General features: G+C 47.4%; 1 protein-coding gene across 1 annotated transcript; it reads right to left on the bottom strand.

The window, feature by feature from the left end:
• Nucleotides 1-184: 184 nt before the first annotated feature.
• On the bottom strand, nucleotides 185-23,136 carry Syt4 (Synaptotagmin 4). The gene is made up of 8 exons (XM_077659875.1): nucleotides 22,752-23,136; nucleotides 13,823-14,095; nucleotides 11,759-11,973; nucleotides 7,514-7,693; nucleotides 7,175-7,414; nucleotides 5,184-5,307; nucleotides 3,802-4,151; nucleotides 185-1,116 (listed from the first exon to the last, which is right to left on the bottom strand). The coding sequence occupies exons 1-7, from the start codon at nucleotides 22,819-22,821 to the stop codon at nucleotides 3,844-3,846; spliced, it is 1,410 nt and encodes a 469-aa protein (XP_077516001.1). The 5' UTR covers nucleotides 22,822-23,136; the 3' UTR covers nucleotides 185-1,116; nucleotides 3,802-3,843.
• Nucleotides 23,137-25,635: the final 2,499 nt, after the last annotated feature.

Genomic DNA, 25,635 nt, shown 5'->3' with positions numbered 1-25,635 from the left:
CGAAACGCTGATTTGGCTGAAATAGCAGGGTAAAAAAAGGGAGTCACAAGAAAGAAGCTAAGTCGCGGTAACGGCTAATCTTGTCTGTGCCCTTGAATACTTCGAACTGAGGTGCGATTACTTAGCCGTCACCCTCAACAACTGACAAGCGGAAATCGTGTAGGTGAGCGAATGTGCGAATTTATTGTTTGTTTCTTTATGATACTGAGCCTCTAAGAGAAGCCTGCTGCCATGCACATTTGTTATCACCCAGACGCGATCCCGCCAACTAGTTAGCCGCGATTTAATGCAGGCATTCCGAGTGCACTTCTTCGCTCTTAGCAATAAAGTCCGTGCTGGTCAATGAACGACGTCGCTTTGTATTAGGCGCCAGCCACTCGCTAACACTGCGCGTGTTTTCAAGCGCGGTTGAAACAAGTCGTAGATTAAATTTGAAGAAAAGAGATAAAGTACGTCACGTCGTTAATGAAAGCTAAAAGAAGAAGTTTACCTGACTAAAACACGTTTTCTATTAGGTTAAACTCAAGATGCCACTGTGCATTTCTTTTAATTCATTGGATAACGCGCCACTGTTATGTACAAATATTCAACTGCACGTGCATTTTACTGAAATGACTAGACCTGCGCTGTGATGTAGGATACGTACAATTTTGCAATAGGCGAAGATGCTTCAGAGCATCCAACAACTCATGCATCAGCAAGAACGCACACAATTGCAATGCCTTTCTCGTCAACCAAACACACTAGGTTTTGAAGCGCACCGCAAGGTGTCAAGCGTTGCTGTGAACACGTGAGTGCAAAAAAATCCTGTGGTACACCCAGAACGAGTGATGTTGATTTCTTTCCTTTACAGCGTCAGGAATCGACGGGAAATATCGAAGGCCTTAAAACTTGCATTTCTTCTCGTAAGTTAAACATCAGCGTCAGCGAGTATTAAGAAAGAATACTTTCCTTTGGAAAACAGAGCTTAGAGAAGCGGAGAAAAGCCTAAGGAACAACTGAAGGAAGCAGCGGTAACACAGTGTCTCGTCGACGTGTTCCTCAGTCCGACCTTCTACCGCTGGACGTCTTCGAAACACGAAGACGCGGCCAGAGCCGAGCTTGCTACTCCGAAACCTGGAAAAGGAAGCGGAATCGTCCGCTCAGTTTCAAGAGTTAAATTTTTGGTTTGAATAACGCGCTGACACTAACAAAACGACAACTGGAACGGAGGACACAGTACAAACGCGCACTAACAACTAAAATTTATTCTGGTACGAGGGTACATAAATACATTTCACTAACATGCTGAAAAAATCAATTCATTGCCAATGGCTGTGTCGCACACTCCTTCGTTTCTTGATTAGATGCACCTCCTCACTTGATAACAACACCGAGGGTGTGCTTACGCACTCGCCTTCACCGGCCTCCAATATATCAAAGGATTCTTTTATTTTCCTTTCTTTTCCTTTGCCCGATCTAAAATTGTTGTCTGATCAAAGTACGGTGAACATTTGTGATTTGCGCAATGGGGGGCGAGGTTTTTAGGATTCGTTATTTTTTTAAAGTTATTACTGTGCTCTTTCAACCTGGTGTTTAAACATATACCTGATTGACATATGTAGCTCATGCCGCATGACAAGGGAATTTTGCAGACTATACCGGTGGCACATTCTACGAACTTTTCTTGGTTGGCAATACCACAAGTGTTAGCTCCTATTTCCTTCGACTTATTCATTTCATGACAAAGGCTCACTAATTTCCTGGGTGCGGTAAACATCAGGGGAACATCATATCTGTCTGCTACTTTCTTTAAGCCTTGCGAAACATTATGTATATAAGGAATGACAACAACACCAGCACCCTGCTATGCATGCTTTTCCTGCGGTATTTTTCTATCCAGTAGCTTTTGTAGATTCTTTTCAGCCACAAACGTTATTAGCGCGTCAGGATACCCACTCATCCTTAGCCTACCAATTTGCCTCTTGATGCTACGCTCTACCTGATGAGAACACGATTTCTTAAGACACTGCGCCAAACTGTTACTTGCTAAACTCCTTTTCACCAATTTAGAGTGCGCGGAATAATAACTTACGAACCTTTTTCCCGTTTTCGTCAGGTACGTCCAACCCGTGTGCTTGCCACCTTCTTTTATCTCTATGTCCAAGAATCTAATCACAGAGTTCTGTGGCAGCTCGAACGTGAATTCCAGCCCGGCGAAAACCTCTCGGAAAACATCTAACATGCTACTTACTGACAATCGGTTCGCAATCGCAAAAGGAAAACAAAGCAGGAAATCATCCACAAAACGAAATGCCTTTAGTAATTCAAACTGTGCCAATCTTGATTTCAAGGTCCGGTTTCCCTTTGCCATGTAGATATCCGAAATGACCGGAGCAATGCACGACCCACTGCTAATACCACTTTTTTGAACGTACAATTTCGAGCCAGATTCCACAACCAAAGAACTGAGGTATTTTTCCAGCAACTGTAGGAAACCTGAGACACTAATGCCACACTCATTTTGGAACCTGACAGCCCCAAAGTGATCAACACATTCTTCAACTGCAGTTGTCGTTTTGTTAGTGTGTAGCGCGTTATTCAAACCAAATGTACAACCAACTAGCCCACATTGCTGCCTTGCTCAAGAGTGAAAGTATATATATATATATATATATATATATATATATATATATATATATATATATATATATATATATATATATATATATATATATATATATATATATATATATATATATATATATATATATATATATATATATATATATATATATATATTAAGGAAGCGAACAGTCACCGAAACCAAGGTGCATAGGGGAATGTTTTCAATTTTTTTTTAATTTGTAGTGCCAATCAATCGGTTTAAAGAAAATTACTTGAATTGCTGCTGCAAACAGCCAGTCTGCGCAAACATGCGCACACAAGCACAGACAGACACGCACGCACTGAAAGGAGTATAGATATAAAATTTTTGATTGCGCGTTCTTTGTGATGGCGCTTGAGTCGTTAGTATACATGAATCACCGTGTGATATCTGCCTACGAGCGCTAAAGAGTTTATAACTATTCATTCTGTTATGCAGATTCAGTTTAGATTTGAACAGCTGAACGACGGCCGAGTGGTAAATGTTCAGCACAGATCAAATAATGCATAAAAAAACTGCTGTATAACAGCTGCTTCGTCGTTTTAATTCAATACTACTCTTCAGCCGGCCTGCCTGAAGATACTCAATGATAACGAGTGGAGAAGCAGTGATTTTATAGCAGCTTGCTTATACCTCACGTGACCTATGCTGAACTTCGGGGTCACAGCCATCGTTTAATATCTTGGTGCGGGCTAGTCGGTGACTCATCAAGTGACAGCGCAAAAAAACGCGTAGGAAGATGTAGAAACATGGACGACAGGACAAGCGCCGATTCTCGCGGTGTTCGTTTGTCCTGTCGTCCGTGTTTCTGCATCTTCGTCCCCGTTTCTTTTCAATGTCACTTTCCATGATGAGTCACAGCCATCATTCAACTGTTGAAACAGAATCCGAAACAATGCAAGAGAAGAAATTAAATTAGCTATTTATCGGTCGTGGGCGAATGCAACGTGGTGATCCGTGTATAATAACGCCCTACGCATCATTGCAGAGAGAAAAAAAAAAGGCGCAACAGAAACTTGGCGGAAGCGGGGTTTCCTTGATCTCAAGGGCTTCAGGGTTTTCTTGACCTTAAGGCCTCCAGGGTGGTCCGTGCATATGGGCGCGGGAAATGGAGGGGCGGCGAGGGTGCGCGCCTAGCAGGCGCGCTCACTCACCGGTGCCGAGTAGGCCGAGCGTGGAGAGGGTAGTCTTGGCGGCTACTCCCTCAGCTTGTGCCACTCGGCGATCTGGCGCCGCGGCGAGTTGCGCACCTCCCGCCAGTGCTGCTGGGCGGCGGGCGACCCGCGCGGCCCCAGCTGCAGGCGGCCCACCACCTCGTTCTTGGTGACCCGGTCCCAGTCGAGCACCAGGAACTCGAGGCTCAGGTTGTCGAGGCCCTCGTTGTACGGCACCTCGAACACGAACGACTCGTTGAACACCGGGTTCACGGTGCGCTTCTTGATGTGCGTCTTCTTCTTGGCGATGCGCTGCTCGTTGTACAGCAGGTATATCTTCACGTACGGGTCTGCGAAGCGCAAAACCACTCGTGAGGGGAGGCTTAGTCGGGGTCCAACCGAAGGGTCACGGCTTCTCACGAGTCTGTGATTACACACCCACATGAGTAGTACGCGCGTAGTATTTCCTGGTCTGCCGAGACATCCCATGAAAACGTGGTTAAGGTCGACGCAGTTGCCGCGTGATGTGCGAGGCGATATGACGCGACTGCGTGATGAAGGGTCATGGTTTTAGCGGTGTGGCTTGCAGCCCTTGCAGCTAAGAACACTAGCCAACCAAGCTGCTGCGTGCCAGGAGGAGGCACCTTATGCCATTCCCCTCTTTCTTCCTTTACGATAACATTCTGATAACATGTTATATTTATGTTACAGCGTCCATCGAACGCGGTATTGCGAATGCGTGCGTGTGTAGTTAGCGACGACTGTGGCGTCTATGTTTCTGCGTCGAGAGTAACCCCGCCAAGTTGTGCGCGGTATTCGACGTCTAACCATGTAGGCTTTTGAAGAGGCCAACAAAAAATAAGACCAAGAAACATAAGGGTGGCGCTTCGACGATATTGAGCTTGCTAATAAAAGATTGTGCATGCGTTTAACTGTCATATTTAATAACCTCACGATATAAAGACACAGTTAAAATACTATCAAGAAAGCGGAAGCGCCCGTTACAACCGTTTGATCCAGTGAAAAAAAGAAAATAATGGTAGTGTTTCAATGTAGTTGAACCGAGTAGGACGTGCCAAAGCACTTGAGGCAACACTGCCCCAAAGGCAACCGCATGCATACAAGATGAAGGTCAAAGGTTGAGGCTTCCCACATACGCTGGGGTTTTTTTTTTAGCTTTGCTAGTGAAGTAGCGCTTTCGCACCAAAAAGAACCGTATCGGCAACAAAGTCTCTGGCGGTGTTGCATTTTACAACGCAAGGGTTAGGCATTTTCGACAGCTACCGGCAATCTGATCTTTAGGAATGTAACCTTCCCGTGGAACCCTGTCAACGACGCCCATTCCGGGCCCAGCGGTCACACCGTGGTGAGGGTTCGCGTACCGCACAGTCCGGTGATGTCCACCTTGGGCAGGTTGCGTGCCTTCAGGACTACCACGGTGAGTCGGTTGGCCGCAGGCTGGTGGCAGAGCGAGACGAGCAGCTCGCCCCGGCCCTGGGAACGGATCTGCGGGATGACACACGTGCGTACACGTTAGTGCCAATAGAAATGTATGCGCACTGTGCAAGGCGACGAATGAATCACAGCTTCACGCGTAAAAGTTGCTTACAAAATGAATACATCAAGCCAGGCAAACAGGGTGCTCCCCAAAGTTGATAGCGCGTACTGCTACCGCTTACCGTGCCCCTCACTGCGCACGCGCTGACTGATCCCGACGCGAGAGGCGGGCGCGTGGCGTCATCTGGTGCCCTCAGGGAGATCTGCGCATGCGCAGTGGGGAGCTCGGTTAAGCGGTAGCTGTAGCGTTAGTACTGCACGTTAAAAACTGTTTTATTGCTTAATGGGGTCGGGGAGGCAGTGGGCCTCCGCTCTACTGAAGGCCACTAATGCAGATGCAGTGCGGTGAGATTTTGCGCGAGATTGTTCGACGGGTTCTGAAACGGTGCACTTGGCGTGGCAGTAGGTGAATTCGCGCTACTTTGTCTCACTGTGTCTACCGCCTTGAGACATCACGCAATATTTGGCATGCTATGGGTGAAGTTTTCGACTGACGCCACCTGCGCAGCAGCAACAGCTGAAAACTGCAAAAATGGGTGACTGGGTTGATTGCATTATGTGGTTTCCAATGATGTCACGCGCTCTAGGAAAGAGGACGCTAGCATTGGCACAGGCATATTTGCAGACGTTTTTTGCACGTTGCGAGCCGATCGCGACTCTACAAGCACTCGCGACCTCGAACGCAACAAAGAATGCATCACAAAGAAATAGACACTGCGAGTTCCAAAAAGAATAAAAAGCTGCACTGTTTTCAAGGAGTCCCCATTTAGTCATCTCTTGAGTATTTTGCATGAATAAGCGGATAAAAATTTATCTCTCGTACGATGTATTTTATATCAATCTGTGCTTTTCTTCTTGTCCTTCGCTGCGTAAGAAATTAGCGCCAGTTTTAAGTAAAGCTGTTGTTAGTGCCACACTCATTGCAAGCTATTACGTGAGCAAGTGTCCTCTGCATAAGCTTCTGAGACCTGCATATCAGGTGACAGGGGGTACCTGTTGCTGCAGCGGCTGGCGTGTTCTCAATAAAGTTTCTTCGAAGCCGGCGTCATCACTTCGGCGGATGTGACTGTTGCGACGGTCGCTTATCTACTCTTTCCATCTTTTCTTTGGCATCTATTTCTATTTGTCTGGACGCGGCAGTGATATAGTGGCCCAGTTGGAGCGAGGAGTATGGAAGGGGGTCGCAGGTGCACCCAGGAAGGGCAGGGAAGGATGGAGGAGGCGGAAGGAAACCACGTGAAAAGAAAAACAACTAGCGGAGGGGAAGGACAGCCTCCAAATTCCGGAGTCACACTTTCCTTCTCGAGCTGAGACGCTGGCCGGACGCGTACGCTGAAAGCGAGGAGTGTACCACAATAATGCAGTTCCGCATGAAAACAACAACAAAAAAAACAACCCCTAGGAACAGCTTGCCTCCCGAAGCTCTCCACCAAGAACCGAATAAAAAATAATGGGGGCATTAGCGACTTACGTGCTAGCAATGACAAAGGATTGCAATTCAGTTCCAATTATATTTCTATGCTATTCCAATTCTATTCTAATTCTATTATATTGCTTTGTAGTCGTTGCAGTTTTAAGTACTAGTACTGACTATTACTAGTTAACATTTAGTATTTTCCCTCCTTTTATGACGTCGCACCGTTTCGACCAATCGCGAGCTTTGTAACGCCGTCACTTTTTGGGCGACGCCCCGTTTTCGTGTCGATGAGCCACCAAATGCTTTCGCACTGCAGGTGCGCTAACCACCAACCAGAGTTAAGGGTAGATTTAAATATACGTTGGGAGCGTGGCACTGATCAGGGCCACCGGAACTCGCCTTGAAGTGTCGGGGCGCGATGTCTCGGCTCAGGGCGAGCGTCTTGTCCAGGTGGTCGGTGTCGAGTCCCGCCATGGAGCAGACCACCTCGCCGATGACGTCATCGCGCGAGTACCGGTCGAAGCTGAGCACCACGAAGTGCAGCGTGGTGGCCTGCAGCTGGTTCGGGTTGATGCCGTAGAAGGTGAAGTCCTCGTCGTACACCGGGCTCAGCGTGCGCCGAAGCACGCGCGTCTTCACCTGCGAGTCACATTCAGCGTTCAACAGGAATGTGTATGTGTGTGCGGGGGGGGGGGGGGCGGTTTGGAAGGGAAGGGGTCAACAGTTGTATATGCATACCTTGTGCTGCTTCTCAGGCAGCAGCTGCAGCTTGACGTAGGGGTCGGAGGAACCTGTGTTAGGATCTCTCGCCGGAAGGTCCGTGCAACGCACGATGGTCACCAGCAGCGCGTGCTTCTCCGAGTTGTAGCGCAGTCGGAAGTGCAGCTGGCCCAGCTGAGTGGGCTTCTCCTCCGTCACCTGCGATCGCCGGCGGTTTGATTCGTCGGAACAGGCCTTTCATATTCCTCCGTCGGAAAGGCCTTTACAACCGTCTTATTTTCTTTCGTTTGCTTTTTTCTTTGCTAATACTGTTGGCGAATAGAGGCAAAGGAAGTTGGGCAAGTTTCATACCGTCAGATCTGAAGTGAAAAAAAAAAAACGGGAGCACGAAAATTGACAGGAACTGTGAAAAACAAGGACAAGACCCTTCTCTACTTGAAAACATACGCCCTACTTCATTTCTTTTTTATTCACCGGCAAATTTTCTCCCATGCAGCAGGCCTTCATATTGTCATGCAGTGCATACCTATACTATACCGCCAACTAGCAGCGGGCATAACTAGTCAGTAAGAAGTAGAAGGGACAAAAGCTGCCGAAACAGTGAGCGAAGTTTCCAATGGCCAACAGCGTGTACAGGCGGAATCAGTATGAAGGTGATCATTCTAGACCTCATTCTCGGATCAAGTGCTCTGCCGCACTTTGCATTTGCAAGAAGACCGAACAATATACGTGACAACAGCCGGCTCATTTGTACCTGAATACTTCACCGGAACTTTAAGCGGTGAATGAGAGATCGTCACGCCAGAAAAAAAAATATATACTATAGGTTTTGAATAGCCACAGCAAAAGCGATATCACTTTTATACTGACGCCGACTGTGCAAGATATCAGATGCCGCGATATGATAGCGGCTTTCGGGGCATATTACATGACTGTCCCCACCGCAGGCGGCGCTCCCGCCAAAACACCATCATGCCGTGCCGCGCACGCACAACGAATCTCATAATATATCGGCGAGCTTAACACCACGTGTAGTGTTTACTGCTACTGTGTCTGTGTCAGAGGCGAGCTTTATTTTGACTCGTAGACTCTTCTCGAAGCAACCTGGCTCGCCTGTCCCGATGGACAGAGGATCTAAAGCGGCTGTTTGGGCTTGTTGGTCAGTGATCATGGTTAAAGAATGCAACGCCAAAAGACAAGGACAAACGAAGAAGTGCGCAAGTCTGGCGCTGACTACTACCAACACATTTATTCAGAGAAAAGAGCATCTTTTAAAATGCCATCCAGAACCCACGTTCAATCGAAACTGATTAAGCGAGGCATTGTTTCTTCTGCCACCCAGGCAGCGCTCACGAAAAGCTGTTCCCGTACGATGCAGAGCAGCGTTGAGAAACAAGTCCAACGTCTTTGAAGTGCTGGCTACTCACCAGCACTGGTGCGTAGTGTTTCAGAGACCCTTCTCCAAAAATTAAAAGTGCAAAGCAAATGCGCAGGCAAACTAGAACAGGCAAAACGGACTGCCCTGGCCGTAATCCCTTATCTGCACAAGCTGTCCCATAACTTGAAGAAGGTTGCGAAAAAGAACAACGTTAATCTTGTATTCTCAGCCCCGTGCAAACTGTCACGAGTGTGTACCCTGCTGTCAAAGCAAAAAAAAAAAAGGGTTGCCCTATAAGACATGTAGATCCATTCACGCATTATGCTACATGTGTCGTCTATGAGATACCTTTAAAGTGTGGAAGCGTGTAGATTGGGCAAACCGGCAGGTGCCTCAACGAAATTTTGCTTGAACACCGCCGGAAGGTACGTAACAAAAGCGGCGAGAACCTGGACGACCATTGCAAGACTTGCAAAGGGTGCGAACCATTCTACTCGCGAACGGTTATCGAAGCACGTGCGAGGATCGAAACTGAAAGGGTCATTATTGAGGCACGGATGATCGCCAAAGCAGGTGACAAGTGCGTCAGCACGCCTTCAATTTTACTTTCAGACAAGGAGTCCAGTTTTCTAGGCCCACTGTAATTACGACTGTTTTGCATGTCAATTGGAATAAGTCTTGTTCTTTCGAACTTTTCAAACTTTTCTGTGACTCTGTATGGCTTTGAGCGGTTGACTCAGCTTTAGCGTAGCGTTTTGTTTGGTTTTGTTAAGCGTTTCGCCCCTTGACTGTGCTTTGCTTCGACTTTTGACACAGTTTTGCGGTGACTATGCTGTTTTCGTCTTTGTTTTGGTTGGTTGTTCCGTGTTTCTGTCATTTGCCTCATGCTGCGAGGGCGTGTATTCTATCTTATGGCTCTTCCTGGTCCTCTAGATTTGGGTTCGGGGCTGACGTTGCGTCGCCTCGATGTGCTGTTACTTTGATACTGTGAGCAATGATTTGTATCTGTGTTAGATAGTTTTATCACGACTGCTGTTGGTAGTAGTCAGCGCCAGTCCTGTGCACTTCTTCGTTTGTCCTTGTCTTTTCGCGCTGCATTCTTTAACCATGAAGACAGATGATAACCGTCCGGTTGGTAAGCTGAGTAGCCCAATAGGTGGTTGAGTACAACTGCATTTGACGTGTGCGAAACGCACTCATGGATGCTGCCTGCGCTTAAGAATGAACTTCATTTCCACGGCTGCGATACTCTATTATCTGAGAGCAGCACGTTTTTATTTGTTTTTTTCTCCTTTTTCACGATTCCGTTGAACGTCATTATAACGAAGTTGAAGGAACCCGGCGATTACTTCGCTATAGCCGTAGGTTTGTTATAGCCCGTGTTGACCTAATCTCCAAGGGTAATCGTCATTCCTTCGTTGCATCCACAATTTCGTTATAAAATGCTTCGTTATAATGAGGTTCAACTGCATTACGACTGGGCTAGCATAAACAGAGGAGCCTTGTTAGTTAGCAACAAAAAATAATAAAACCCCACATATTTATTTTCCTTCGAGGGCGAACCAGGCAGACAGACATCTGTATTACGCCCCCTTCCTCCATTTCCAATCTTCCCTTCCCCACCCCCTCCACCCCATGCGAAAGCAAGTCACATTTTCGCCGACCAGCAGGGAAACGAGCGAATTTTCGGTCAAGACGTAGTAGGACAACGCCAACTGAGACGTCGGTTACACCCGAGAGAGAGACTCTACACGGCAGTCGTTGTAATGAGAGCAGCTTGCACAACTTGACAAGAGTGATAAAACGGAAGCACGTGGTGTTCTTCCGCGGTGCCTTATACACGCGCCAGCCGACAGGCGACCTTGGCAACTTGGGAGGCCGAAAGGGGAAACCTTTCGTTGCTAACGGCAGCGCCCAAATGGGGGCGGACCGGCCTTGAGGTGGCCGTCTTTTTTGAGCTGGAAATTTTCCTCGAGAAAAGCGCAATATGGCCCAATTTCTTTTTTCGACGAAGACAGTGCAATAAATGCATTGGGCGAGTTGCTCATAAATCTGCCGCTGTGAGGCCAGGCTTCTTTTCATAAAGAAGGCAAGCAAGCAGCGGCAATATGATCGCTCGTATAAGAGGACTGAATAGACCGAAAGAAAAACACGCGAGTGTGCGCTTTATTACAGCGCTTTTGTTAACATTAGGCGCTTCCTTTGAATACCCCAGGAATTCAAAGAATGGCCGGCCACATTCCTTTTTTCTCCCCCGAAGGATATGCATAGTTTCTTGCATTTATTTTCCCGTCGTCTAACAGCTAGCCTAGTGATTTCAGAGGTCATTATTTAGGAACTAAATTCATGTGAAGCATTATTGCTCCGGCTGTTAGAATTTACCTATGTCCAATTTTCCGAATTCACAACCCAATGTAATTGCGCTCCCAAACTGAGACTAAAAAGGGAGTGAACGAATGTATGAGTAACTGACAGAATAATTAGCCGATTCTTAATTAAATGATCGGGTCGCTGAAGTACACACTGGATTAATGGCTATGTCTTTCAAAGTGTTAGTGTGTAAGCCGAGTCAGTGCACATGAAGTAAGCGAGCCTTCGAGTCACGTACCAGTTTCATATTAGAGTAAGCCATCAAAGAGTGCATGGTCTGGTAGTTTTATAAAGGGGCGGACACAATTTGGGTGATTCTATAAAAGAAGGCGATACAAAGGACAAGACATTTTACTAGATGACCGACTAAACCTAAGAGCGAGTCAGCGAGCTGGCTGGGAGTCAGCGACCAGTCGACTGGAGAGTGATCCTTGACAAATATCTCAATAGACAGTCTACAGAACGTCTATAGACAGTCTACGGACAGTGTATGGAGAGGCTATAGTGTGGCGCACCTCTTTCTCTTTGGTGTCGGTGACGTCCTCGGCCGCCGGCGGGCTGAGGTCTTTCTTGTCCCCGTCACCGCCGTGGGCCCTGGCCGTGGAGGCGACCACTGCGGAGGCCGTGCCGGTTGTCGAGCCCGCCGCCGCAGCGGGCACCGAGGCGCGCACTTCTTTGGTCGCCGACTCGCATATCGACCGGGCCGCCTCCGTCGGCGGCGTCAGACCACCTGCGGTGCAGAACGGCGCCCGTTGTTTGGCAACGCGTCGTCAAAGACAATTTTTCACCCTCACAGTCTTCGGGTGGTAGTTGCACGCGGACGGCACTCTGCACAGTATGCCGGCTTTGGGTTAGATCTCTATATAATATTGGAATCTAAACAGCGTGTTACCGGGCGTACATCTCCGCATGAATCGTGGTTTACTTCTGATGTCTAAGAAGCCTATATCGCGCCAAACAGGCAGCGACAAAGGCCACCAACGCACCGGAGCAAGCCGTTCGATTGCTCAAGAAAGGTGCGTAGACACCTGTACGAACAGCGCCAAAGCCAGAGGGAACGTGGTTCTATGGTCCGAAGGCGGTCGCGTCAAGAGTATCGATGATTCGTAGGCGTAGTATGTTGGGGAACATCTGAAGCACTGAAAAAAAAAATGCAGAGGCAATCATACGTTGTGATGCGATCGATCTGGGTTTGCAGTGTTAGTTGTACGATTCGCGTCTACACTGATCACCCTCCCGTTGCGCCTTTGAATTGTATTTCGCCGTCGCGTTTTCGTTCCATTGTTGAGTGTGCTTCTCAAAGGTGGAGGCGTCTAGTGGCCGGGAGTGGTTGGGTGGTGGGTAGGGCTTTATGGAGGGTAATGGTGGGTTGTTTGGTGGTGGGTGCATGCTGGGGGGGGGGGGGGGAGATGGGTGGAAGGCAAAGGTGGGTTGGTTGTGAGCGGAGGCCGGGTGGCGGCCGCATTACGCAACATCAGATGGACAGATATTGCGAAAATGAGGGCAATAATGAGAACTTATTAAAAACCCGCGCATAAGCACAGCATGCCTTCGAAATTACGCAGAGACGCGCGTACGTTAGTGAACCCTGGTTTCGGAACCATGACCTATTTGCTTGTGGCTCTACTTGACAAGACTTCTGCTGTTGGTGACCTGTCGCTCGTAGCGGTGCTTCTGGCCAGCCAGCCTCGAGCAACATTCATGCGGAGGCGGAAACAGCGCTGTCATTAAGCTCGTTCATTATGACAAGGGCTACACAGAAGCACAAACGACGTCCTGATCCCCGCACTGACGGCTACCATCAATAAAAGCTCAGACGGCTAACATAGCGACATGTAGCAGCCACCTCCGCCGCTAAGGCACAATACACTAAACGCTATGTTGCGTTATTTCTACACATTCTGTGATGCTACCTGCAAACCCACATATTCATGGTCTTCCGACGTGGAAATACGTAATCTGCAATGAAGCACGGATGTGTCGTTAAACACTACGCGGGTCCTGAAAACGAGGAAAACGACCGAGCCTCTGTGCGAGGCATGTTTGGGCAGACTCGCTGCACTGGCGTCACCTTCAGTAAGGTGTTTGATAAAACACCTCTTACAAAATAAGCAAATAAGGCTAGACATGGCAGGATTAAGAAAAGAACACAGGGCCTGCAAGACGCCTTCACAGTGAGTATTTTGGGGCGCCTCGATGTTAGACGGCGGTGTCAATATAGGTGAAATAACGTCCCAAAACTGCGAACTGGGCTCAGGAACACCGTATTTTAGGGCTCCCGAGCAATTTCGACTATCCAGGGTTTTTTCGTGAGATGACATTGCACAGTACACTGGCGTCTTTGGAGCTTCACCTCCATGATAATGCGGCCGTCGCGGTCCGGATTCGACTCCGCTTCTTGAGACCAGCAGCGGAACGCCATAGCAACTAAGCCACCGCGGCAAGTGTGGTGTTGGATATCAAACTACCCTAGTATTAACCTCCTGGCTATTCTCGTATCCATAGGTATACGTGAAGACTAGTCCCCCTCCCCCCTCTTTATTTGTGCGTTTTATTTTCGGTCCCTTGCGCGCACTCACCGTGGCTAGACGGCGACCTGTGTCCGCCTAGCGGGGACTTGCTTCCCCCCGTGGGTGAAGGGGACTTCTTGAGGATGGGCCCCGCAGGCCCACTGCTGGGCGATCGCACGGCCGACGACTTCTTCAGCGGCAGGTTCTTGTCCGGGTGTCGGCGCTGGGATGGACCCTTGGGCGGCGACACGCCGCGGCGCCGGTAGCAGGCGCACGAGACGGCGGCCAGGGCCACCACCAACACCACGCTGCCCACCCCGATGCCCACCAGGGCGGGACTCGCTGCAGATGACATCACAAGGCACAGTTCTAGCACACGGAGACAACCAAAGTTCTTTTCTACTTCCTTCCCCCAAAGTAACGCGCACACATCATACTACGTCCCCAGGGGGTGCAACCTAACGGCATGGGCCATCATCATCACCAACCCAACTTCGTCCTCTGCAGGACAAATACTTCTCCTGTTAACCATGTCTTGCGCCACTGCGGCCTCTCCAATCCGGCGAACCTCCTAATCTCTCCCACTCTCCTGACTCTGTGTCGCAACCGGCTACGCTAGACTCCCTCTCATGCGACACAATAAAACCCCTTTCCTCCACTGCCTCTACAATGAGCAAGATTCTCGGAACACAGCGACCACTGAAAACGCATGATGTCCTTTATATGCCCTTTCCTTTTGATCCAACATCCTCCTTCCCCAAAGCTGCGCGGATGAGCGTCCTTGTCCATGAGACACCCGCAGTGCCTTTATATCTACCAGAAACATTTTATACGTAGAAAAAAGGACTTATCCGAAGAACAGTGCGCGGCTGGGGGACTCTCACGCTTGTTAGTTGTCTAACCGGCTGGATAGTTTTCTAGGAATAATAAAAAAAAAACTCCCTCGTTCGGAGAGAAACGCTTTTGAGTCACAGCGTGCGTGCCAGTGGCATGGCAACGGAGCGTATATGCAGTTGCTGGAGGTCGCAAATTATGCCACGTGACCTGCGGTAATGAATTCAAAGGAGAGACACAGGCAGCACCATAGACGTGGCAGTTAGCGACCACACGTGTCGTGGTTTACCGCTGTAGCCGTTTCAAATCATAGTGCAACTTGAAAAGAGTATGGTGCAAAAAGAAACACAAAACATTAATTGGATGGTTGGGTGCTAAAGAACCCGCAGAATGCAATCACAGAGGCACAATATTGCCACTAAAAACAATAATTTAGAGGACCAGATGCACTGTGTTTCAGACTGATCACGACACCAAGTTGTCTGCACCTCACTTCATTTGCTTGCTCTTTTAAAACGTATATGGAAACGGAAAGATACGTATACAGACGAACTGCTCGCGATAGGTGCACGAAAGCAGAGCATTTGTATTTTTAGCCGATTTCTCACCTCCAAGATTTTGCTCACGGCAGAAAACGAAGTTCCATTTGGCCCACTAAAACGAGTACACTGCATAATAGTGTTGAAGACCACCGCACCGACAGCAGCGACCCATGCAGAGGATCTGTACTTGCTTCGGGGAAGCAAGCGGATCCAGCCTCGAAAAACCGTTCACAAAATATGCCCTTTCTACGTCCCTCTGTGATCAGAAAGGGCCAAGTCTCACCACTCGTTAGTATAGTGGGCGCCCCTAAATATAGAGAAAGTCGACAAGCCACTCGTCGCCTTCTCTGGTGCGGAGTCACTAAACGGGCATAGATAACTCAGCGCATTCGGTACTGTCCGAAGGCAGAACTCCTCCTCTCATCTGCCCCTTGAAGAAAGATGTAGCGCAAAAAGAGACGAGCACGGGAGGGAGACACAAGGACAAAAGCGTTCGTCCTAGCGTTTGTCCTTGTGTCTCCCTCCCGTGCTCGTCTCTTTTTGCGCTACATCTTTTTTCAAGTATGTGTCACCTACTCGCCCAGCAACAAGTTTTATTGAACCCCCCACCCCATCACCCATTTTGGTACAAGATTTTGCAGCAAGGACTTGTGATGTGCTAACGAGCAGGCCCGTAGCCGGAGCACGACCAGGCAGCGTTGACTTTCACTAGTCGAACAACGGTGACCAAACTACGTAATATCGGTGGAGAATTCACCAAGGGGACAGATCTGATGGTAGTTAGGTGAAAAGCAAAATCAATGCTTAAAATGAGCACCGAGCGATGGAAATGAGAATGAGAAAAAGAGTAGCGTGGGTTTGGGAAACAACGCGATCTGATGATAGCTAAAAATAAGACGAGATCGACTTTAGAAGGGAATGTAACGCTTGTTGGATTTCTAACCTCGCAAAATATTATCGTAAGGCAACAGTTCGGCTTCCAGAAAAACAAATCTCCAGAAACAGCACTACTTGGAATAAAAGATGAAATTCTGCACAATATCGAAAACAAGGCATTAACTCTGGGTATATTCCTCGATTTTAGAAAAGCGTTCGACAGTGTCCAACATGATATACTTATAAAAAAGCTTCAGCATTACGGTGTCAGGGGTATAGCTGGTACTCTCCTCATGAGTTATTTAACTTCACGTGAGCAGTATACTGTCATCAATGGTGAATGTTCAGAGACAAACACTCTGTTGTATGGTGTACCACAAGGGTCCATCCTAGGGCCAGTCTTATTTCTCATCTATATTAATGATATTGTAAATATACCGGGTGCCTCGAATTTGGTTTTATATGCGGACGACACCAATGTGTTCTTTTCGGGTAGGGATTTAGATGCGCTGTTCAGAAAGGCGAACAATTGGATGTTGGGCTTAACCTCATGGCTGGGAAGTAACCGGCTCGCATTAAACATAAACAAAACAAAGTATGTACTCTTTCGTTCCAAAGGTACAGAAATGTATACAATTCCGTGTTTAAAATTTAATGGCCTGGACATACAACAGTCTTCTACTACCAGATTTCTAGGTGTGACATTCCACGAAAATCTCTTATGGAATGCTCACATCCACACACTTAGAACTGATCTCTCTCGTGCCTTAGGCATCTTAAACAGACTGAGGTGTTACCTGCCAGCTTCTATCAAACGACTAGTGTACTACTCCCTTATACATTCACGTTTTAGCTATTGTTCTCTTGTGTGGCAAACCACAACGAAAACAAATTTAGATTCCTTACTATCAACACAAAAAAGAGCAATACGCGCTATCAGTAACTTAGAGCTGTCCTCTAGTTGTGCGCCCTACTATAGATCGCATAGAATACTCCAAATGCCTCAGTTCTACAAATACAGACTAAGCCTGGAAGTTTACCGCCAATACCGGTTGGATAAATCTACCTTTGAAACAAAATACCAAGAAAAAAGAAGTGTGTACGATTTAAGAAAAAGCATCATAGTCAAGCCCCGAGCTCGAACAAACTATGGACATCAAAGATTAAGCTGTCAGATAGCAGATTTACTAAACAACTATCCCGTCATTCACGACCTATTAACTGAAAATCTTTCATTAAGCAGGTTTAAGAAAACACTCAAGGGATTATTCTTAACGGAAGACTAGTGTGTTATGTTTTCATGTTTTTCTTCTTGTTTTCAATTTTATGTTCCATGTGCTTCAAGTTCGATAGTTTACATGTATTTTATGTTTGGAAGTGTTTTGTAAACATGTATTTGCTAGCAGAAGTTGCTGCACTTATTCTTGTACTCTGTTTCCTGTACATATTCTTGCACTGTAAAAAAAAAAATATAATAAGGGGGTTGGGGGATACAGTTTCATCTAAGACATTTCTCTGCATGTAAACTCTGTTGAAACTCTGCATGAGTGTCAAACCGCTGCTTGCCACAGGGTGGCGTGACCTCGTCAGGCACTTTTCCGCCTTTTGTCACGTCCCCCAAGACAATAGTCTTGTATTATTGTCTTGAATAAAAAATGATTGATTGATTGATTGATAACCGATAACCGGTGATCTATTGCAGAAACACAGTGGATAGTGACTACCCCGACACGCCGTTTTCCTATACTTTGTCAAATGCCTGCCATCCCTCAATTTTTTTGCTAAAGTGTGTCCCCCTTACTAACTGTGATCGCGAGAAGCACACGCGCCTGGCGCATGTCCCTGTCGTCTCCCTTTCACTTCTCTCTCCGCCTCTTCTCTCCCTCCTTTCCCTGCTTCCTCCTCTTCATCAATCGATTACCGAGCAACTATCTCAGGCACATACCGACCGACAGACCACGGACACAGGTTCTATCGCCTACTGTCAGAGACATGCCATCACCTGTAATAGTCGCCTCCATGATCCGTTACACTTAGTTTCCTTTTGTTACACGGGTCTCCCATTAAAGTAGCAGAACTTCAGTTTTAGCCCCTCGGACCGCACTGGGAGCGGCACTGCTCAACAGACACAAAAGTACGCGAAAAACCTGGACAAGAACACAAAAGTACGCGAAAAACCTGGACAAGAACTATAGCCTCTACTGCTGTACTTTTAACTGCAGAGAAGGCCATTCAGCCCGCTGTCTTTTTTTTTTTTTCAGTAGTCTTTTCGCGCTCCGTCTCCCTTTACTTAGCATATGCCTAGAGCTGAGTCATGACGTACGACGTCATCACCAGGGTAAAGGAACAAAACCGTCGCCGCACAGGCGCACACATGTTGCGCAACGTCCGCTGGGTGGCGCCGTCACATAGTAACCCGCCCTGGATTTTGTTGCGTTCAATACGCCCTATAGTATATCTTTAGAGTTTCACTTTACTTGGTCCTCGCCGTGAGGAACAATTGCGCAAACGGAACCCACGGCAGTCTCAGCACTTGCTCTGCGGCGCAGTTCTAAACGGCCGGACGTCAGTACGCGTGTACATTAATCTTTTCTGTCGTCAGGGGGTTTCCAGTTGTTGCAAAAGTGCAGAGATGCAGCAATATTCACATGATAAGCGTTCATACCCGGTGGTTAGAACATGTGAATATAGTAATGAATGCATTATTCTTTCCAAATAAGATCACTAAAAATCTTTGCAAGAATCAGTATTCCGCCGCCTATACAATGACGCATTTCGTGGCATTAAGCAACACCGGTGAATGGGTGCTGCTAGTTTACGCTACGTGGCACTGGTGAAAAAGAAGTAAATAGAGTGATTAAAGAAGGTTTTGTAAGTAGCTAAAAATATCTCATGCGTCAATTAAAATCGATTAAAAGCGCGTACCCACAAGCAGATCAGTGGCATATGGGCCAACAAGAAAGTAACAGCCATGACAGGCATTTAACGATGAAAAATCAGTGATTATAAGCGCAATTTGCTGCGCCCAGCATAGCGCACTGCATTCGCTTTGGCTTCCTTTTTTTTTCGTTTTGCGAGTGAAGGGCTCGTGTCGCAACGCAAAACGCTTTCAAATAGAGAGATCAACAACGTAACTGGAGTAGACAGACGTGAGAAAGAATCTTCCGCTATTCAAATAGCTTGACTACCTAAACTCCCCCAGGCTTTTGCAACGGCCCTCTCCCCTCAACCAACCCAAAATCAGAACTTTATGGTTAAGCCCTTCAAACTCCTATTAGATTGACGAAGCGCAGGTGGGTTAAGCTATAAAAAAATGATAAACCTTTTCAGCCAAGTTGTGTCACATTAACAAGGTTTTAGTTATCGCGGCCGTAACGCATGACTGGCGTCTTGGCAGAAATCTGAAGAGTTTCATTTATTGCTTACTCAAATTGTTGTTTTTTTGCATTGTACAGCTTCCCTGACTTTTTTTTAGAAGTATTCTTTTTATTTAGTGCTCACAGGACGCCATCTACGTTCATGGAATACTCACGACCCGAGCAAAATATTCCAGTGGATGCTTCGCGCTCCTCTTGCCTTTCGTCAGACGCCATCTCTTTCCTGACCTTTTGTGGAGTTTAAGCACCTATTTGACATGAGTTCGGACCTTGACAGTTACATACACTGTCTTTATAATTTGTACTTCTCTCGTTTAAATGTTGTTAGGGTTCCGCCAGCACATGCTCACTAAATGCCTATACGATTAGTTCTCGCGCACCTAGTTTTGTTTTCGGATAACAAGACTGACAGATTCGATTTTGGAGGTGGTCTAGATTCCTATAAACAAAAGCTTCATTTAGAGTAACTCATTCGCAATGCCCCCTTTTCCCCCTGGAAGTGAGAGAAATTAATAGAAGAGAAAAAGAAAGGAAAATAAATGCCCCACCCCGCTCCCCTTCCTACAAGACTCTCCTGATCATTATCCTTCGCACAAAAGACAACCCACCGATTTTGTCTTTCGTTTCAGGTGCGCGAAAAGAGGAAGCAAAAGATGCCTTGATGGGACGAGCTCCATACTCCTTTTCACCTTTTCTTTTCCGTCCCACCTCCTGAGCCCCTACACTCTGCCTTTTTTTTTTTGTCGGGGCTTAAAAGAAAAGCAAAACATGTCGCTCCACCGAAACAATGTCTGAACCCTTTTTTTCCTGCACTTACTCCTTTTTTTTTTCCTTCTGCTCAGCAAAAGGTTAACTTTTTGTTCATCCCTTGTTGGAGGCGCACACGCCGAGCGAAACCGTATATCCTCCAATCTCAATTCCCAGCGGCACGTCGTGAGCGTACGCGGGAATACGAAGCGTGCCACTGAGATTGCAGAAACAGCCCGACCGTGTATGGAGAGCGACACACGGGCCGTGCGAGTGCGTGCGTGCGTGCGATAGCCGGGCCGAGCACGGATAGTCGCTCGCCGTCGCCTCTCTGCCCCGCGGAAAACCGTTCTCATCGATTGGCTGCCGACTCATTCCGATTCAAGGTTACGCCTGGTCACCTTGCAACTATATAGCGTATTTTCGCGCGTACTACTAGCGCCTGCATATAAACTGCATCTCCAACTGGGGGCCTTACAACACGAAAAAAAAAAAAGTCCGTTCGTACTACCAGCGAAAAGTAAGGCTGCATAGTGTTATAATTGTGTAAGTGCTCAGTTTCTCGCCAGAACACGTGCGTTTTTAGATACTCTATAATGCTCACTCCATAATAGAGTTAAATGATCACTGTCACTGCGGTCTTGCTTAACCTTATTTTCTCTGTTCAAAATTTCGACGTCTTCTGGTCCGTCAGTGTCGTTGCTTATAGAACACCTCTTGGGGTTTTCGAACACCATGTCCACAGAGATGAACCTCCACGCATCAATCATCCATTGACACAAAAATATGTCGATGAAGATAGAAATTTCGCACTTTCCAACAGACGGAACGTATTGCCGTGAAGCCGACTTTCTCTCGGAATATGCACGTAACCCAAACTCCACTTTCCGGCCGCGTTATTAAAAGTGTTGATGCGATTAACATAGGGAAAAATACGGCAGCTCTCATGTTTTGTCGTGCCGTACCGAATGTCTCTCCCTTTGCAACTATGCTTTGTTCTTACCTGCATTTTGTTGTCATAGTTTTCCATCTTATTTGTTTTGTTTTTTTTTTAGTTTAGGCTACCACGTTTGCATATTTACTAATCTCACATATTCCTGCAGCCAAAACAGGCTATCGGAGACGGCCGGCGTTTATCAAAAGGAGAATTGTCAACAGCCCTCCATTTCCCATCAGAAACAGATTGCGTTGGGAGGAGCCTGAAAGCTTTTACAACGCCTTTCGTTACGCTTACAAAGGGCTTTGTTGGCCTTCTATTATTTCTTAAACAAAAGCCTGTACAGGCTTTAATGAGTTTTAAGCGAGAAAAAAAAACAACTCAAATGAAAATAGGTACAAGGGCCAAAGTAATGTTTTCCTAGTATGCGAATACTGAAAGCAGGCGGCGGTTAATTTTTTTATTTTTCTTCCGTCCTGCAGGGGATGTCTGTAAACAACGCTAGCGCAAATGTTCCCTGTCACGCTTCGCCATCACGGATGCCGTGACTCTTCCTGCGAACTAAGCTCAGGGAAAACATCAACAGCGGGCTATGTGTTGCAGTCTTGCAGTGAATGGCTTAAAATCAGGAAAAAGAACGCTACAGTGAAGGTTATATAAACTAATGTTGCAAATAAGAGCAAATAAGCATTTGCTTCAAAGCCCTATAGTTGTGTATCTCAAAGAAATACTTCAGAGCGAAGCACCAAAGAAAACTCGGTGTCAGGTTCCAATAACGTTCTTTTTTGATCATGAAAACCATATCTGACAGATTCGTGATAAGATGATTTCGCCTACTTTCTTTTTATCCGAAATAACGAGGTGGTGAGGCAGTGTGTAGGACTATCGTGGAATGCACAGGCGGCGAGAAAATCAGTAACTAAAATTTACTGACACAGACTGATGAACTCTGTCTGAAATGTTTACACGCCCATTTGCATGGCCTAAAAAACGACAATCGCCGTCTCAGCCACTCAAAACCGAAAATAGGTTCAACGCGAAGCGAACCAGGACAAACAAAGGTTCCCATCGCGCGTAGTATCTTTTGCAACGTCAAAATGAACAAAAACAGCGCATGAAATATCTTTGACAGCTTGGTAATGCACCCGTGTTGCACTTGCCATCATAACTCTCTGCCAGATATCGCGAACAGCAGTGCCCACTGTTTTTACGTAATTAGGTGATACCTGACACAATGTCAGTAGCTAAGTAACATGGCAAAGCATATAAAGTTCGGTACATTTAGATCACTATAAAAGCAGCAGTGGCGGCTATACTGTCACAATTCCGCAATTGACACCAAAAAATCATGGCCTCCTGTGTCAATACGAGGTTCCGGAGTTTCTCATTCTCAGTAGGCCCCTTCAATCAAATGCACAACTGGGGCCTCGAAACAAAGAACAGTCGGCGCAAGAACCGGGAGGCAACGACGTTGATGCCTATCGCAGGCGCGCGGTATGACCGTACACACAGACCAGACGCTACGCGTGGGCGAATCCGCTATCGGAGATACCACCAGAGAGCCTCCATATTGAATGCAGTGCTGCGTGACTCACAGCTTCCCCGAGAGTGCCGGATCAGAGTGCGGAACTTCCGAAGCTTCTCACGATAAGCTTGCGCAGACGATGCCAAAGACAGACACTCACATTCGTCGACCGCCTTGATCTGCGGGCTGTCGTCATGGTGGAAGCTGTGCTGGGAGACGCGGAGCTTCATCGCCGCCGATGCCCGTGTTCCGCTGTGCGCAGCCTACGCGGCGATACCAGTCCAGCGAGGCTTCTTTCCGCTCCCCGACGGCGTCGCAGGGCCGGACCGAGAGTCGCGTTCACCGGTCTGCAGGGCGTTGGATCCAGAGAGCGCCGTTTACATGGTGGGCACGGGCGTCCGCTGCTGTCCGGGCGGCGCAGATTTTTACGGTTCCCGACGAGCGCGAGCCACCGACAGCCGGGTGAAGCGAACAAAAAGATAAATCTGCGCAATTTCGGTACCAATTGTCAGGAACACACAGGATTCGTTGCGAGAGCGCCCCCCCTCGAAGGACGACAGCCGATCGATAAGGTGGCGGCCGGCGTCAACGCTAGGCGTCGCCATGGGGACGTGACGCCACAGCGGTTAAGTGGAACCCCATTGGTTGGCGAGTCGCAGGGTGCCGGGGTTCGAGCCTCGGGCGAGCGGTGTTGCCAGACCCACGCGCGTGCCTCGATCGACGCACCTGGCATTGAATGGCACGTTGATTGCATCGTCCTGCTTCTGGACGCAGACTATTATCTCTTCCCGGCGTTTTCGACTATGGTTGTTCGGACAGTTCTTTCAGTGTTCGTTGTGTCTCGACAAGATAGGGTTGCTGTGGTCAATGCTGCGCATTATGCGACAGATAGCAGCACTCTTGTAGCGTCATACACCAATCTGTCTATTGCAAGTACAAAAGGTTAATCTCTCCAAACTTTCGCACTATCCACGAGACATGCTCGTTTGCTTCGGAGCGAATAGGTTCTCGCGCTTGTGCATGCTACCCTCGCTCACGCTGGCACAAGCTCGCCAGCGCGTCACCATCCTACTTTGTCGTGTGTATTCTGCACAACGTACAAACGTGCTGTTACTACAGAGTAGTCAAACAGACAATTGTTTCAGCATCGAACTCACGAGAACGCCAAGCAAGAGGAGAGCAGACGATGCACACCGGTATTTCTAAAAACCCTCAGTTGGTACAAATGTGTTGTAACGCTATTTTTCCACCACAAAAAGCCTTCACTGAAGCTGTGGCATGAAAACGTGTGTCACGGCTTAACCCGTCAACAAAATATTAGCTGCACATGCACTTGAATTTGTTATCTAATGGAAGGCAGCCTTTAACATGTTTCCTAATCATTTTATCTTCCTATCCCTAGCTTTATACTCTATATTAAAGTCTTCACACGTCTTTATTATTAGACTTCGCAAGTCAAATCGACAGCACCGTCTGTAAAGCTGGCTTTGCCGCCGGCACAACCTTGATGCGGAGAAGCCTGTCCTTGTTCGTTCGTCGTAGGCATCAAGGGTTGCTAATCCGGAGCCCTCCACTATGGCGACTATTGCTCTCCCTCTCTCCACTTTCACCGCCCCCCCCCCTTCTGTCCCATAGTTCATACCTTCCCTTCACACCGTTGTTCAGGTGTAAACAGTGCGTGAGACAAAACTGAGCCTCACATTTCCATATAACCACCCCACCCTACACTACCGAACCGACCCGCCAGATAGGCGAAGTGCGCGTCGCGGTACATAAAGCGCCAAAGGAAGATAACGTATCTTCAACAACCGTTCCCCCCCTTCCCCCGCATCCCCAAGGCCACCATGGTATAGTCATACCAGGTATGCCCGACCCAACCCTGTATTGTTGTGCAACCTATGATTTGATCCTGCATTTTTTTGGCGCAATGATACTGGACCATTTTTCCTATTTTAGAATTTTGTTTGAATATTTCCCTACAGTTTTAATACACAAATGTTTTCTAAGTTTGGGATGTCAGGCTTTCGCGGCAACACATTTGTGTACGCGGACATGTCAGGTCTACGCTCAACTGGCTAATAAAGCAGCAGCACAAGCATTTGGCTAATTTGGTTATCGTTAATTTTCGACGGAAATACAGTGCAAAAGTAACGAAGGACGAGTCTAAGGTGAAGAAAGAAAAAACTAGTTTAGAGGAAAAAGCGCAATAGCTCTCTCAAATCTCGATGTACACCTCAAACGTGCTGTGGGGAAGGAATGGAGGTGGGAGTGAAAGGAATAATAATAATATTAATAATAACAACAATAATAATTGATCTTTTGGGGAAAAGAAATGGCGCAGTATCTGTCTCATATATCGTTGGACACCTGAACCGCGCCGTAAGGGAAGGGATAAAGGAGGGAGTGAAAGAAGAAAGGGGTGCCGTAGTGGGGGGCTCCGGAAAAATTTCGGCCACCTGGGGACCTTTAACGTGCACTGGCATCGCACAGCACAGGAAGGAAAAAGGTGCCTTAGTGGTGGGCTCCTGAATTATTTCGGTCACCTGGGGATCTTTGACATACATTGTCATCGGCACCTTTTGTGCTTCACCTCGAAGACAGGACAAACCCCGAGTATCAACAAAGACTTTATTGGAAAGGGCATAGATTATATATAGGCTAATATCAGGGACAAAAACTGAAAAAAAAAAAACGTGAACATTCCAGAGAGAGAGAGACAAAACGCTTAAACTGTGCTCATAGCATCTACAGTCATAAACTACCTAAAAAAATAATTGCAGATGTTATACAGGAAAAGTGGGCTGGCTGATGCATTTTGTGCCTTGACCGCAATATGATCAGCCTTGTGGTTCTGGCGGTAACAACTTTATTTTAAGCAAAAAAAATAAAAGTAGGTCCTCAAGTGTGTCCGAGAGCCCATGGGCTTGGGCTTCCCGTGTGAAGGGGGCTACTGCCATGGGTTGGGGGCATACCTATAGGGAATGTATGAGGCTGGCCTTGGCCGTCCTACATATTGAGCAGAGCGGGCGGGTCAAGGTAGGGCG

The sequence above is a fragment of the Amblyomma americanum genome, chromosome 3 (assembly GCF_052857255.1).
Source record: "Amblyomma americanum isolate KBUSLIRL-KWMA chromosome 3, ASM5285725v1, whole genome shotgun sequence".
Taxonomy (NCBI): Eukaryota; Metazoa; Arthropoda; class Arachnida; order Ixodida; family Ixodidae; genus Amblyomma; species Amblyomma americanum.
This window is presented reverse-complemented; position numbering and strand designations above follow the sequence as displayed.

Coding starts and splice junctions, on each gene's coding strand:
- Syt4 (XM_077659875.1), bottom strand. CDS start 22,821: ATGAAGCTCCGCGTCTCCCAGCACAGCTTCCACCATGACGACAGCCCG. Junction 7,694..11,758: donor CCGACACCAAAGAGAAAGAG/GTGCGCCACACT, acceptor CGGCGATCGCAG/GTGACGGAGGAGAAGCCCAC. Junction 5,308..7,174: donor TCGCGCCCCGACACTTCAAG/GCGAGTTCCGGT, acceptor GTCATCCCGCAG/ATCCGTTCCCAGGGCCGGGG.